Genomic DNA, 15789 nt, shown 5'->3' with positions numbered 1-15789 from the left:
TAAGTGAAGTTACAGGCTTCTCCCCTTTCTATCTCTTATTTGGGAGATCCCCAAGATTGCCTGCATGTGGACTTGCTGTTTGGCTTGACCTCTCCGGAGACAGGGACTGCTGACCACAAAGAATACATGAGGAAATTGAAAGCACAGATGCAGGAGGCATACGACATAACAACAGATAAGGCAAAGAAGAGTGGTGACAGGAACAAGCGGAACCATGACAACAACAAAGTGAGGAGTTCCGTGTTGCACGAGGGCGACAGAGTCCTCATTAGGAATATGACACCCAGAGGAGGAACTTCCGGCGCAATCACTGGGAGGACAGTATCAACAAAGTCATCCGTCAAGTGGGAAAAAACATGCCGATATATGAAGTCATACCCGAGCAAGGGAAAGGAAGAGGAAGTCGAATTCTGCACCGCAATCTTCTCTTGCCATGCGATAGTTTGCCCCTGGAGATCCAGTTACAACCTGCTAAACAGAAGAGGAAAGTCACAGCTAGGACCAGTAAAGACAAGGAAGTAATGCATCAAGAGGATAATGAGAGTGATGACGAAGACTATGGATATTACTACATGCCCATGGGTGAGCCACTGTCCGTGATGCAACCTGTGAACACGGAAAGAGAGGATGTCAATGATGCTGAACGTCAGCAGCAAAATATACCCCAGCAGCAAGATGCTCAGGACATAGGAGATATGCTGGGGGAAGAGGAGATATTGGATCAAGAGGAAATGCATGTTCAAGAGGAGCCTGTCGTGGAAGAAAGAATGTCAGCACCACCGTCACCTGTTCCAAGTGACAACAGCAAAGCAGCGCAGCACTATCAACGACCAGTGAGAGAGAGGCGACCTCCGAGAGTCTTCACATATGACCAGCTGGGCCACCCTGTATGACACAGTGCAGGACCTCCAGGCAACATCATGTACTGGTACCATCCAGTGCCCCTGCCGTATGGAGCCATGCAACCGACGGGTGGATGGATGACTACAGAGCAGCCCTTCGACTACCAGCCTGCTATCCCCGTGTACTGATTGAAGAGAACCTCCAAATTCCCCCTCTTCTCATATCCTTTGCCTAAATGTCCCACACAACCACATACATTATACATACAGTACACTCCTGGACTTTGCGAGAAGCCGAGTGCAACATCACTAACAAATATACACTACACTCCTGGACTTGGTGATAAGTTGAGTGCTACACTACATACTCACACTCTTGGACTTTACGTCAAGCCGAGTGCAATGCACAACATGCATACATTCCTTTACATTTGTTGGAATTTGAAATAAGCCGAATGCGTTCATACACATACATTCCATACACTCATGGACTGTTGTTGAAACAACGGAGTGCCTTTTCATACGTTCGTGGACTTTTGATTAAGCTGTTGGCTTCTGAAGAAGGTTGAGTTATTTTGATATCTTCTTTATAGTTAAAATACAAAAGCTTGTAAAAGAAAAAAAAAAATTGTGATGTTATTCATTCTCTGATGTCGAGAACGACATCTATTTTGAAGAGTGTGTAGTAGGCTGAATATATTTTGATTTTTATATTAATATTGATTGATGCGAAAAAAACGGTTTACAAGCTATTATTTTGATTCAAAGGTATTTATTTAATGTGTTTATTTTGGTCATAAGCCATTCTCAGTATTTCCCTATTCTGTGTATCAGTGTGACTTCGTTTTCTAACAGATTACAGGATTCTATGGTCTAAAACAGTACATGATTAATCTATCATCCGGTGATCAGTATTTTGGTGAGCCGGCGACCAATTGCTCTGGTCTGCATCAGGTCTGTAGGGGGCGCAGTGTGTTTGCTCTTCAGATTACCTCTGTTATGAAGAAGAGATACAGCGTCGTCTGATTATTAATTCATTTAATGATCATTTCACCCCTTTTACAGGGGTGCTACCAGTGTTGTGCCTGAACGCGTTCATTGAACGATAGTTCATGAACTCGTTCATATTTTCGGCGAACGTGAACTGAACGTACTGTATTACTGCCTGATGAACGTTACTGTGAACTCGTTCATTCTGGTGTCTGTGAACGGCACGCGCACTCGGTTTAACTTCGTTCAATTGGGGGGTTATTTGTTTATCAAAACGGCGGATGCGTGCGCAGAATGATTTGTTTGACCGGTTGCCATGGTTATCTCCGTGTGTTTCATTTGCAGTTGCGGCGTTGTCAGCTTTCTGTTACATTAAACTGCAATCAGAAAATGCGGTTATATGCTATAGACCCTATAGTGTCTGTGGTGTAAAGGCTGGGACGAATTAAAAAATATAAATACTCTTTATGTTGAAAGTATAGACCGTCCCGATTCCCATTGAAACAAATGGCGCGGTGATTATTCTTCAGAACGAGGTCTGTTAAATAGTGAAAAATGAATCAAACTGTAATCAGACAACACGGTTATATGCTATGGACCCTAGAGTGTCTGTGGTATAAAGGCTGAGACGAATTTCGAATTATAAATATGTACAATCCATAATGTTATCTCCCGCTGGCTCATAGCGCAGCAGACTAGAATACCTCCTAGAATCATTGCTTGTTGGCCGGAAACGTAAATGGGGGCTGTTTACGTTTGGTTGTAGTCTTTTCGCTCGGTTCTCCGACTCAACAGTAGGGCTAGAACCGAGCGAAAAGACTACAACCAAATTTGAACTACAACCAAACTAGTTCCCTTTCCGCTTCCGGCCAACGAAGCAATGAGTCTTCCAACAGAAATCAATGGGATTTACAAAATGCGCTAAATGTACAATACATTTTCGCTACGATGCTTGATTCAACCACTCTATATCATCCTATACAAATCACGAAGTGGGCTCGATGTTCAAAATACCGGAAAAAAATAATAGCTCACACAGCAACATATTGAAAAAAATAACTATGAACTAGTTCATTTTTTGGAACTGTGAACTTAGTTAAAATCTTTGAATTATGAACGTTGAACTGAACTAGTTCATTTTAAAATTTGTGAACTGAACTTTGAACTAGTTCACGTAGAAAGTGAACTATCCCAACACTGGGTGCTACATAGGCCTACCGTTAATTTAGAATCAAAGTTTAGCCATACTACTCAACAGTGATGTTCACACATATCAAATCTAGAGGCGATAAATACATGTTTTGTATTTATGCACTTCAGAAGAATATTGTTTACGTTCACATTAATTCAAAACATCTCCTGATGTATGATGGCTATTTAAAAATATGTACTGCCTATGTGTTGTGGATTGATTCATGCGTCTAAATGAGAATTTGTTTTAAAGCAGTAGGCTATGACTATTTAGAAAAATAAGTTCTGACTGGAGGCATTAAAAAGCCCATCCTTCGAATGTGCTACTTGACACATCGGTATATTAATAGGACCATAGTCGGAAGCGTCTCAAATTAATTTGGGTTGCTCTAAAAAGAGCCTTTGGATTTAAAGTTGCGTGAAGTCTGGTTTAACCGCGAAGCCGTACAGGGTGCGTCCCTGCCTCTTCAGGGCATAGACAACATCCATGGCGGTGACGGTCTTCCTCTTGGCGTGCTCGGTGTAGGTGACGGCATCACGGATCACGTTCTCAAGGAACACCTTGAGGACACCGCGGGTCTCCTCGTAGATGAGGCCAGAGATACGCTTCACACCGCCACGACGGGCAAGACGGCGAATGGCGGGCTTAGTGATGCCCTGGATGTTATCACGGAGAACTTTACGGTGGCGCTTGGCGCCTCCTTTTCCGAGCCCCTTTCCACCTTTGCTTTTTAATACATTTTATTTAAATTATGCATGAGAATCAATAGCAAACCGCTAAAATAGTACCTACTTTTTCGCATTAAATTCTGTTTTGTGATACCTAACAACTTTCCATACAATCAATAACAGTTTAAATCTTTATTACCAACAAGCAAATTGAACAAATACGTTGGAAAATAAACCCTGCAACACGGCCTTTAAAGTTGTAATGTTGATTGATGACCGACTTCCACAATCGTTTGAGAATGAGAACAGGGGAGGAGCTGAGTCTGACAGACTCATCAGAGAACCTTGCATTCCATGATTCGATTCACTGCTACCGGAAACTCGACTGAACGAACGATCGAACGATTCTGAACGATTCTTCTTGGCGAACAGACCGACATGAACTCAATCAAGGAAAATAACCATCCCTAGCCCTCAACTGGTGGGGCTGTTGGCTTTCATGCAAGTGGGTGGTGGATAAGTGAAGCAGAGCCCTCTCTCTGAATGGTGAAGTGGGGAAATAACAGGCTCAGGACAGGCAGTTTGGCATCATCACCTTTTGCATATTTCTGATTTTGTGATGCTGTTTCACATGCTGCGCTGGTGGTTGTTGTCAAATTGATCCTAAATGTGCAGTTCATGATCATGCTTTGCATCCCTGATGCATCTTGAGTGTCCCCTATGGTGAACTGCAACAGTTGAAAATATAAATAGTAAGTTTATTGCTCTATCGTTTATAATTATAATATGTTTCCGAATAAACAAAGGTTGCAAATTGGATTTGTAAAGGTCAAAGTCAAGAGAATCATGTTGGAAGTTTCTAGCATATTGAAAAGGTATACATTTTTTAAAGAATCCGATTTTGTGTATTCCTTTTTTTATCTTCTTGGTTCAGGCGTTATCGCTACTGATATAACTTATTTTAATCTGTTACTTTTAATTTATGACCTTTCTTTCTGTCAACACTGCCACCTTAAGGGCGTGTCACATTTTTTTGTTTTGCCGTGATTGGTCTATTTTACGGAAGTTTCAGCTGGCCAATGAGCAAAGACCTTGCTCGCAATATATACCAGTCGGACGCTGTTTTGAGCACTTTGGATCATTTTAAATACTTAATCAACATGTCTGGAAGAGGAAAGACCGGAGGTAAAGCAAGGGCGAAGGCCAAGACCAGGTCATCCCGTGCCGGGCTCCAGTTCCCCGTTGGCCGTGTGCACAGACTTCTTCGCAAAGGCAACTATGCCCATCGCGTCGGAGCCGGTGCTCCCGTCTACCTGGCTGCCGTGCTTGAGTATCTGACCGCTGAGATCCTGGAGTTGGCCGGTAACGCCGCCCGTGACAACAAGAAGACCCGCATCATCCCCCGCCATCTGCAGCTGGCCGTGCGTAACGATGAAGAGCTCAACAAACTCCTCGGTGGAGTGACCATCGCTCAGGGCGGTGTGCTGCCTAACATCCAGGCCGTCCTTCTTCCCAAGAAGACCGAGAAGCCCGCCAAGAAGTAAACTGAAAACCCATCTACAATCCACAAAAGGCTCTTTTAAGAGCCACTCAAATCTACTAAGAGATATTCCGTCCAGAAAGTCAACTGAAATAATAATCTCAAATGATTAGAAGGAGGATGCCCCATTCAGATCATCTTAAAATCTTTACATTGACCTAACTGTTAATTGGCGTAGTTTCAGGAAAGGCGGGACATAATACATCAAAACAAGATAAAGGCAATCATCTGAAGCTTCAAGTGGCCAATAATTATGTTGATATGGTCCCTGAGGTTTGCTCAGAGTATCACGCTTAAGAGAATTATTTTCTCAATATGTAAACCCTTTTTTTGTTCTAAACATGATGAATGGCATAACATTTAGTTGCTCCAATGAGCTTTCAATGTCTCACGTCTCCATTAAAAGGAAGAGGTGCTAAAACGCCGGTTGTAAAAGGGTAATGTTTCATGGGGAAAGCTTTGCTAGGTATTTATTTGTTCTTTATTACATTGTAGGTTTAGCCTACTGCTGATTCATATATGTTGATTATTTATTTTTATACAATGCGAGTATAGGCCTATGCTAGATTCCTCCCCCCACTATGGCGGCATTTAGTAGTCTTATTCCAACTATAAATTGTAAACTTCATTAGAAACTTTATTAGTATGATTTTGATAGCATAGTTTTCTTTCTTCATGCACCCACTAGGATACTTTGCTTGATTACCAAAAACATAAACCGTAACAACTGAAACCGGTTAAGGTGATATGACTTTATTGTTTGTTTTCTTTGTAAAATGCCTGTTTGGAAAATTTGTGTTAGACACACCACGAATATGCCAAATGAATCTCATCACACTAATTAGGAAACCCTTATCTTATTCTTCATATAATTTAGATAAAGGCCTATTCACTAAACAGTTTTTTTTACATGCTGTTTTATCGATATGCTACGAAAGCCGATATGCTATATTAATTCGTGGGTTATGACTTTATTTTTAATCTAGTTGTGTAAAGGGAGGGTCCTGTGCTGAATAAAGGGCAATGGGAGGGGCCAGTAGAGAATGGGAGGGATCTGTAACAGTAGGCTGCCCTGAATCTCTCGAAGGTCCTCAGGAAGCCTTTATAAAGTCAGAGCGCTCGTTCAGTGGCACATTGAGTAGACTACCAAAGCTTCTCGAACATGTCTGGACGCGGGAAAGGAGGAAAGGGACTCGGAAAAGGAGGCGCCAAGCGTCATCGTAAAGTACTTCGTGATAACATCCAGGGCATCACTAAGCCCGCCATCCGCCGTCTGGCTCGTCGTGGCGGTGTGAAGCGTATCTCCGGTCTCATCTACGAGGAGACCCGCGGTGTCCTCAAGGTGTTCCTTGAGAACGTGATCCGTGATGCCGTCACCTACACCGAGCACGCCAAGAGGAAGACCGTCACCGCCATGGATGTTGTCTATGCTCTGAAGAGGCAGGGACGTACCCTGTACGGCTTCGGCGGTTAAACCATTTCGACCAGCAATAAACCCAAAGGCTCTTTTAAGAGCCAACCAAATAATTGTAAGAGACTCTTCTTAACATGATCTACGAATTAGTTTGGTCTGAATAATTGATATAGACCTGTATCGGTTGGTGTTAATGCCACAATATATAGGCCTATAACTTGGAATCCCTGTTGTGAAAATAGTAAACTGACCTGAAGTCAGATGGCAGGTTACTTCAGAGAATTCAACATTTAGCTCAATTTCCTCACATTTAGTAGCCTGGGTCGACCCATGTTTCCGTGCGCGCAATTTAATTTCGCGCTGCGAGGCAGCCTGGATTCCATGGATCCGATTTTCGCCTGAAATAGGGAACCAATCACAGAACGGGGAGGGACGGCAAGACGACATAATGCAACGCACCGAAGCTTGTAGTTTACGGATCCAAAATGGCAGCAGACGCGTTTCCTTTGGTATTCTAAATAGTTTAGAACGCACGTTTTATTTTGAAAAAATAGCAACTTTCGGCGTTTAACTCTTTCATTACCAAGATTTATGTCTTTGCCCTGCTACCAACAGGCTTTGATTGGCTTAGAGCTACGTACAGACTCATATGATAGACATCGTAGCGCCCAATAAACGGCTCCGGGCAATCGTATACCACGCCTCAAATACGAGTAAATGCAGTGGTGTAAATATCGAGGGTGCAACCGGTGCAGCTGCCCAGGGCCCAGACGGCATCAGGGGCCCATGCAGGAAGAAAAAAATATATATATCGCCCAGGGCGGAAAATGTGTCGGGGGCGCCCTCTGGTCGCGCCCTTAATTAATTAACAAAATTATACAAACCCTCACCGCAGTAAGCAGGACAACGCGACTAGCCCCTAAAGCCCTACATCTAAATCTTAAATGTATATCTAAATGTTAAATATACATCTAAATGTTAATTCTATATCTTAATTTTATGTCTAAATGTCATGTCAATGTAATTGGTAAAATATTTTATATGTTCATCAACACCTGGCTCATAAGACCCCCTTCAATTTGCCTATCGACCCAATAGAAGTACTGATGATGCCATATCCCATGTCCTCCACACCACTCTCTCCCACCTGGATGAAGGGAAGGGGAATTACGCACGCCTGCTGTTCATTGACTAGCTTGGCATTTAACACCATTGTGCCAAATATTTTAGGGTGCACTCACACTAGGCCATCTGGCCATGGCCGTTGGCCGTTTTCACAACTAACCTTGCTCAAATGGCCCCATTGTTCTCTGGCCTGCACTCACACTAGACCATCTGGCCGTGGCCTTTGGCCGTCGCAACTGGCCACGGTAGGCTCTTGTACATACGTCATCACGTCGTAAGTAACACGTCATCACCAAGCGTCCGCTGCATGGACCATAATAAAGTCTGCCGCCAGTCAGAGTTCTAACAACAATGGACAACAACACAGAGAACACAGTTCGCACTTTGCAGAGTCTGTTGCTTATTTGGATACATGTTTACCGTTTAATGGGAAAGAAGGCCCGTCGCCTTTATTATGTCCGTGGTCGTCGCATGGACTATGCGTCATCCAGCTTAGGTTGCGTAGCCGTGCGTGTGCGAGTGTCGGCTCATTAGCATCTGTACCGTAACGGCCCGTACCGTAGCAGCACACCTCTCCCAAGTGGCCAAATTGGCCCGGCCTGGCCAGACTGGCCACACTCACACTGGCAGATTTGAGCACGGTTAGGTGTGAAAAACGGCCACGGCCAGATGGCCTAGTGTGAGTGCACCCTTAGTCACCAAACATCTAGGTCTTAATACATCTCTCTGCTCCTGGGTTCTCAGCTTTTTGACGGACAGGCCACAGGCGGTGAAGATTGGGAGCTGCATGTCGAATACTGTCACTCTCAATATTGGTGCCCCCCTAGGATGTGTTCTAAGCCCCCTGCTTTATTCCCTATACACCCATGATTGTACAGCCAATTACAACTCAAACTCTACTGTCAAATTTGCGGATGATACAGTAGTGATTGGACTCATCTCCAACAACGATGTTACAGCCTACCTAAATGAAATTAAGATGCTGACCTCATGGTGCAATGACAACAGCCTTGAATTAAACATTGCCAAAAGAAAGGAATTGGTGGTTGACTTCAGAAGGGTCCAGCCGAGGCTACATCACAAACCACTAAACATCCATGGTGCCCTGTTGGAGACTGAGTCACTTTAAATATCTGGGAGAAGTCATCTCTAAGGACCTTTCATGGACATCACACAACTCCAACCTGCTGAAAAAAGCAAGACAGCGTCTGTACCATCTTAGAAAGCTGAACAAATTCAGAATATCCAGAGAGCTGCAGAAAACATTCTACTCAGCAACAATTGAGTCTGTTATTTCTGGAAATACCACAACCTGGTATGGAAATAGCAACTCTCGAGTTGGCTGGCAATAAGAATAAGAAGGCCTTGCATAGAGTCATCAGGTGTTCAGAGAAAATCACCAACACTGCACTCCCTGGACTTCACTATGCGTTGCCTGTCAAGGGCAAATACAATTTTAAAGGACCGTCATCACCCAGGCCATAAAATGTTTCAATGGTTGCCCTCTGGAAAGAGGCTTCGTTCTCAAAAAGCCAGAACAGAAAGACTGAGAAAAAGTTTTATCCCCCAAGCCATACGGACAATGAATGCATAATTCCCCCCTCTTCATAAACATTTTATTTTATTTTATTTTATTTATTTTATACAATCTTCTTACTTTTCTATTATTATTATACTTTGCACAGTTGGGAGTTGCAGTCCCAATCCCCATTTCACTGCTTTTTGTTTCTCAAATTAAACATGTGACAAATAAATACTTAAATGTCAAATGTGAAATCTAAATGCTATATCTAAATCTAAATCTTAAATTTATATCTAAATGTTAAGTGTTCAATCTAAATGTTATATCTAAATCTAAATCTTGAATCTAAATGTTAAATGTTAAATCTAAATGTTAGATCAAAATCAAAAACTTGAATATATATCTAAATGTTACATTTTAAATTGAAATGTTGTATCTAAATCTAAATCTTGAATTTATATCTAAATGTGTCGCCAAGTGTGAAGCAAAATATTTATAAAATATTCAAATCCCAAAGGAAACCACGCCCACTGCAGTGGCTTCAAATCGTGCAGCAACGATTGACGTTTTCTCTTTATAGTCGGCTGATCCATGATAAGATGAGATAAGATAGCCTTTATTGTCATTGTACAGTCGCCTTTACAACGAAATTTGGAGTACCAACTGAAGGTGCATTACACATACAAAAAAACAAGCAATTTAAGTAAAAAATTATAAAAAAAACAAGACAGAAATCACAAGAAAAACATTTGGAACAAGACAAGGACAGGCGTGGTGATTAATAAATATAAAATATAAAAGGCCGTAAGCATATCTACTTTATAGAAAGTGAGGTATATTTGTTTAATGTTTTATGAGTGTTAAGTGTCCTGATTGCCCAAGGAAAGAAGATGTTGTTCAGTCTGTTGGTTCTGCTCTTCAGGCTCCTGTACCTCCTACCAGTGGGCAGTAGGCTGAGTAGGTGGTGGCCGGGATGGAGGTGGTCACGGATGATCTTTCTTGTTCTTGAGATGCATCGAGAGCTGGCGATGTCATCCAAGGTGGGCAAAGGAGAGCCAATCGTTTTTTCAGTAGTCCTTATCACCCTCTGCAGCCTTTTTCTGTGTAGGCCAGCACACTCTTGATGGTGGAGCGGTAAATGGTCACCGGCAGCTTCTCCTCCAGTCACCATTCATGGGGTGAGGGGCGGGAGCAGCTCTGTGTCTCCTGAAATCCATTATAGCCACCTTAGTTTTTTTGTGTTAAGGGTCAGGTTGTTGGCAGCACAACACTCCACCAGCCGCTGCACCTCATCCCTATAGACCAACTCGTTTCCTCTGGTTATGAGTCCCACCACAGTCGTATGATCCATATAGGCCGACTCGTCTCCTCGGGTTATGAGCTCCACCACAGTTGTATCATCCCTATAGGCCGACTCGTCTCCTCCGGTTATGAGCCCCACCACAGTCGTATCATCCGCAAATTTGACTATTGTGTTGGGGTGGGTGGGAGTACAGTCATGTGTGTAGATGGCATACAGGAGAGAGCCTTGTGGGGAACCCGTACTGAACATGAGGGTGGAGGAGCTGTGGGTGCCAATATTGACAGACTGCGGTCGATTTGTAAGAAAATCTTTTATCCAGCCAGTTTGCGGGGGGGGGGAAGTCCACGGCAGTCAGCTTGCTCCCAAAGATGTCAGGGATGATGGTATTAAAGGCAGAGCTGTAGTCGACGAAGACCATCCTTACGGAGGTCCCCGGCTGTTCCAGATGGCTGAGTGTTCCAGGTGGCTGTGTTGATGGCCTCATCTGTTGATCGGTTTGCTTTGTATGCAAATTGGAAGGGGTCAAAGGTTGAAGGGATGCATTCTTAGATTTGCGATGAGTCATAAGCCTCTGAAAATATTTCGCAACCACTGGTATAAGTGCAGTGGGTCTGTAGTCACTGCGGTTATTGATAGTTGAATTTTTGGGGACAGGGATTATGGTAGCCTACTTGAGACGGTGGGACGGTGGCATGTGTCAGGGACAGGTTGAATTTCTTAGTGAAGGCCACTGCCAGCTGAACAGATCAAGCTTTGATTTCTTCGCCAGGCACTCCATCAGGTCCAAGGGCTTTTCTTGTGTTCTCAATGTATTTTTTCGTAACTTTGCTTTGATTGCTTTTCTTTGGTTAAAGGGAAACTTCAACCATTTGCATTGAGCTTTGTATCGTTAGAAACTCACTCATATTTTTGAAGGGTCGTGCATAATTCCCTTATTTTCCCCCGAGACCGGAGAGATCTGTATCGATCTCTAACATCTTCCCTGCCTCAAGTAGCCCAGATGAACTGAGGAATATCCTTCCTGGCCGCAATATTGTTGGGGTAGTCCAGTGGGACATAGAGTCTCCGGTGCGCTCAGCCCAACCAGACAATGCTGAACTCAGTCAGTGCCCTGTCAACCGTCTGTTTGTCCCTGTGTCCCTCCGTTCACAGGTCTTGTCGTGGGGTCATTCATCCCGACTCTCATGCCATCCTGGCGCACCCAAGCCTTCATCCGCCTGGAGATATTGGTAGCCTACCATTGGAGGGGATGTTCATGCCTTTGTCTCTGCCTATTCTGTCTGGAGTAAGAACTCCACACAACATCCTTCTGGCTTGTTGCAGCCCCTACCCATACCCAAGAGACCCTGGTCCCACATTGCTCTGGATTTAGTTACTGGTCTTCCACTATCTGATGGTAACACCATTATACTCACAGTTGGTGATCGATTTTCCAAATCATTACATCTTGTTCCATTACCCAAGATCCCGGAGACTGCCAACTTAGTCATTTTACATGTGTTGGATGGCCTGAAGTACCATGGATGGCCTGTGGATGTAGTTACCGACAGGGGCCCACAGTTCACGTCTCACTTCTGGAAAGCCTTCTGCACTCTCATTGGTGCTTCTGTCAGTTTGTCCTCAGGGTACCATCCCCAAAGCAATGGCCAGACGGAGTGGGCAAACCAACAATTTGAGCCTACTTTGCGTTGCATGGCAGCTGAGAGACCACTCGCTTGGAGCTTCCAGCTACCTTGGGTTGAGTATTCAATTAATTCCCTCCCATCTGCCTCCTCAGGGCTCTCTCCTTTTGAATGCTGTCTCGGCTACCAGCCCCCCCTATTCCCTGCTCAGGAGGCAGAGGTCAGCCTTCCTTCAGCCCGGGCCTTCGGCCGCCGTCGCCGGCAGACATGGAGAAGGACACGGACGGCTCTGCAGCGTGCCTCTGTCCAGATGAAGAGTCAGGCAGACCGCCATCGCTCTAAGGCTCCTCCCTATCGTGAGGGACAGCATTTCTGGCTGTCTACCCGGAACATTCCGCCCAGGGTGTTGTCTCGGAAACTTGCCCCCCGCTTCATTGTTCCTTACCCAATTGAAAGAATTATTGGCCCCGCTGCTGTCCGTCTAAAACTTCCCCCCAACCTCTGCCGCATCCAACCCACCTTCCATGTCTCCAGGGTTGAGCCCTTTGTCTGTAGCCAGCTCTGCCCCGCCCCCCTCCTCCACCGCGAGTCATTGATGGCTCAGAGACCTTCACTGTTCACCAGCTCTTAGAGGTCCGTCGTCTGGGCCGCGGCCTCCAGTTCCTAGTGCACTGGGAGGGTCACAGTCCAGAAGAAAGGTGCTGGGTTCCAGCTGGTGACATTTTTGACCATTAAAAACTTTCTGGAGAAACATCCAGTTCCCCCAGTTAAGACGCCAGAATCAGAATCACTTTTATTACATCTTATTGTACAGTACACAAGAGTAAAAATCTTAGGCTTGGTTCCTCAACATTCACATAGCAGCAACAGTAAAAGATAAAATAAATAAGAATAAGAAACCATATGAAAAGGAACGAAGTAAAAAAATAAATAAGTAAGTAGCAGCATCAATAATACTAAAAAGTAATGAGGTCTAATAAAGTATGAAGTGTAGTGTGTTCAAGTGTGCGTGATAGCAGCCACAGGTTATTGTGCAATAGACAAATGCTGGACAAATACAATAGATGGTTAAAAACCAGTCTGTTGTTGTGGTGTGCGTGTGGATGGTTGGGGGGGTAGTGTGTTTTTCCAGGAGTCTGACTGCTTGGGGGAAAAAACTGCTTGTCATCCTCTGGGTTTTGGCCCTTAGGCTTTGGTACCGCCTCCCTGACGGCAGTAGCTCAAACAGTTTCTGGTTGGGGTGGCTGGGGTCCCCAATGATTCGGAGAGCCTTCCTGACACACCGGGCCTTGTAGGTTTCCTGGATGGAGGGAAGCTCACATCCGCTGATCCTCTCAGCTGTCCGCACTACCCTTTGCAGCATTTTGCGGCTTTGGGCAGTGCAGTTACCGTGCCAGGCAGTGATGCATCCAGTCAATATGCTCTCCGTCGTGCCTCTGAAGAAGGCCCCCAGGATCTTGGGTCCCACGCCAAACTTTTTCAGACGCCTAAGGTGAAATAGGCGCCGCTGTGCTTTTTCCACCACCTGGTTGGTGTGCTCCTCTCAGGTGAGGTCTCGGGTGATGTGGACCCCCAGGAACTTAATGCTGTGTACCCTCTCCACAGCAGACCCATTGATGGAGATGGGGTGTTGAATCTGTCTCTTCTTCCTGAAGTCCACTACGAGCTCCTTGGTTTTATCGGTGTTGAGAATGAGGTTGTTGTCCTGGCTGTACTGAGCCAGACAGTCGACCTCGCTCCTATCGGCCGTCTCATCACCATCAGTGATCAGGCCCATGACAGTCGTGTCATCGGCGAACTTGATCACTGCATTGGATCCGTGTGTAGCCACGCAGTCGTGGGTGTATAGGGAGTAGAGGAGGGGGGCCAGGATGCGTCCGTAGGAGGGGGGGGTACTGTAAGGGATCCTGATATTCAAGTTCCTATTTTTTCGACATGTGATTTTACTAACATTTTGTAGGTCCGTTGGTGGTGTCATGTGCTTTTGTTTGTTTTGGATTGCCATGATCTTTTGACTCCACCCTGCTACTCCTGTATTGATTTGAATTGCTGCCTCTTTGTGAACACACCTGTTGTTAATTTAAACCTGGTACTGTAAGGGATCCTGATACATTTTGTGTCATACACATTTTGGCCGCACGGCGGTAATGCACCTTCATATATGTCATCGACCTTTAACAAGACATATTTGTATAGTCTTCTACGTTGAAGATGGACATCGTCCTATTTCGATAGGACCCGGAGGAAAGCAGGCCCCTCCCTCTCCCCTTGTCCCCTCCTCCTCCCCCTCCTCCTCGCTTTGCAAACTCCGCCTTCCTTTGGCCCCTCCCCCGGAGCTGTCCCGACAAGAAGCAAGATTTTTTCTGTTACGTTATCATTCTGCATCAACATGTCTGGACGCGTCAAGGGAGTGCCAACAGGCTAAATGATGATCTAGAGAAGCTTGTGGAAAAGGAACAGAGTGCCATTAAGGGGAGGCTAATGTGGGACAACTTAGGTATTTTAAGAGACATTACCAGTGGGAATGTAAAAGATGAGTTCTTTTTGAAAAGCCTTGACCAGAAAAAATCTTTTGATTATATATCTAGAGAATACTTGTGGGAAGTGCTAAGGGCATATGGTTTTAAAGAAGAACTTATTTATATTATTAAATTGTTACACGTAGAATCCACGGTCCAAATAAACGTTAATGGGGTTTTAACGGATTCATTTGCAATCAAGAGGGGTGTAAAACAAGGGTGCCCCCTCTCAGCAGCTCTCTACATTCTCGCTATTAACCCTTTATTAAGCAAGATTAAGTACGATAAAAGGCTCTCAGGTATTAACGCTAGTGGTGACGAGCGAGTAGTTGTCTTGGCTTATGCCGACGACATTACCATCATAATTAAAAACAGTAAAGAATTGAATATTGTTAATGAGCACTTGTCACTATATGAAGAGATCTCTGGGTCCAAACTAAACCATGACAAGACAGAAGGTGTCTGGTTCGGGAGGAGCCAATAATACATATAAAAGATAAAGATACAATGTCAATCCTGGGCATAAAGTTCAGTAAGAACGATTGTTATGGAGAAAACTGGAATGAAAAAGATAAAGAAATTAAAGAAGAACTGGATAAATGGGAGCTATAGGGCCAATATATTAATCATAAAAACATGTGTTGTGTCAAAGCTGCCGTTCTTGGCAACCATTTAAATAAATAAAATGCTTGTTAATTTCATTTGGGGAACCACAATGGAGGTTACAAAGAGAGAGCTTTTATATAAAAACAAAAAAATGGGGGCTCAGAGCTGTGGACCTGGGGCTAAAATTGAGAATTGCATTTTGTAAAAACATTGCATCTGGTTTTAAAAGAAAGGCTGTTTGGATAGGTGAGGCCTTGAGCTGGACCATAAAGAGGGGTCGTGCTAGAAGTTCACTGCTTTATTTTAAAGTAATGTATGGTGATCTTATGGAGAATTCCGTACATCTGAATATCGGCTGGCTTGGAACACCCAGTAAAAACATATATACTATTGTGTGTAATGACTTATATGGGGGCATTTTCCCCTATAAATATCTATCAGGGGTG

At 44.2% G+C, this 15789-nt stretch overlaps 3 protein-coding genes and 1 long non-coding RNA gene across 4 annotated transcripts; 3 read left to right on the top strand and 1 right to left on the bottom strand.

Annotated features, from left to right (window-relative positions):
* Window positions 1-3431: 3431 nt before the first annotated feature.
* LOC132469839 (histone H4-like) lies at window positions 3432-3755 on the bottom strand (the record flags this gene model as incomplete). Its single annotated transcript, XM_060067934.1, has 1 exon — window positions 3432-3755. A coding segment is annotated over one exon (324 nt), but the record flags the coding sequence as incomplete, so codon positions are not given.
* A 1056-nt stretch (window positions 3756-4811) lies between these two features.
* LOC132452750 (histone H2A) lies at window positions 4812-5256 on the top strand. The gene has a single exon (XM_060045543.1). The coding sequence runs from the start codon at window positions 4853-4855 to the stop codon at window positions 5234-5236; it is 384 nt and encodes a 127-aa protein (XP_059901526.1). The 5' UTR covers window positions 4812-4852; the 3' UTR covers window positions 5237-5256.
* A 1053-nt stretch (window positions 5257-6309) lies between these two features.
* LOC132452866 (histone H4) lies at window positions 6310-6759 on the top strand. The gene has a single exon (XM_060045701.1). The coding sequence runs from the start codon at window positions 6395-6397 to the stop codon at window positions 6704-6706; it is 312 nt and encodes a 103-aa protein (XP_059901684.1). The 5' UTR covers window positions 6310-6394; the 3' UTR covers window positions 6707-6759.
* A 3024-nt stretch (window positions 6760-9783) lies between these two features.
* LOC132452940 (uncharacterized) lies at window positions 9784-12500 on the top strand. The gene is made up of 3 exons (XR_009524540.1): window positions 9784-10333; window positions 11749-11992; window positions 12374-12500. It is a non-coding gene; the product is annotated as an uncharacterized LOC132452940 (long non-coding RNA).
* Window positions 12501-15789: the final 3289 nt, after the last annotated feature.

This window comes from Gadus macrocephalus, chromosome 2, assembly GCF_031168955.1.
Source record: "Gadus macrocephalus chromosome 2, ASM3116895v1".
Classification (NCBI taxonomy): Eukaryota; Metazoa; Chordata; class Actinopteri; order Gadiformes; family Gadidae; genus Gadus; species Gadus macrocephalus.
Note: the sequence above shows the minus strand (reverse complement) of the source record. Positions and strands in the feature narration are given on the sequence as shown.

Coding starts and splice junctions, on each gene's coding strand:
- LOC132452750 (XM_060045543.1), top strand. CDS start 4,853: ATGTCTGGAAGAGGAAAGACCGGAGGTAAAGCAAGGGCGAAGGCCAAG.
- LOC132452866 (XM_060045701.1), top strand. CDS start 6,395: ATGTCTGGACGCGGGAAAGGAGGAAAGGGACTCGGAAAAGGAGGCGCC.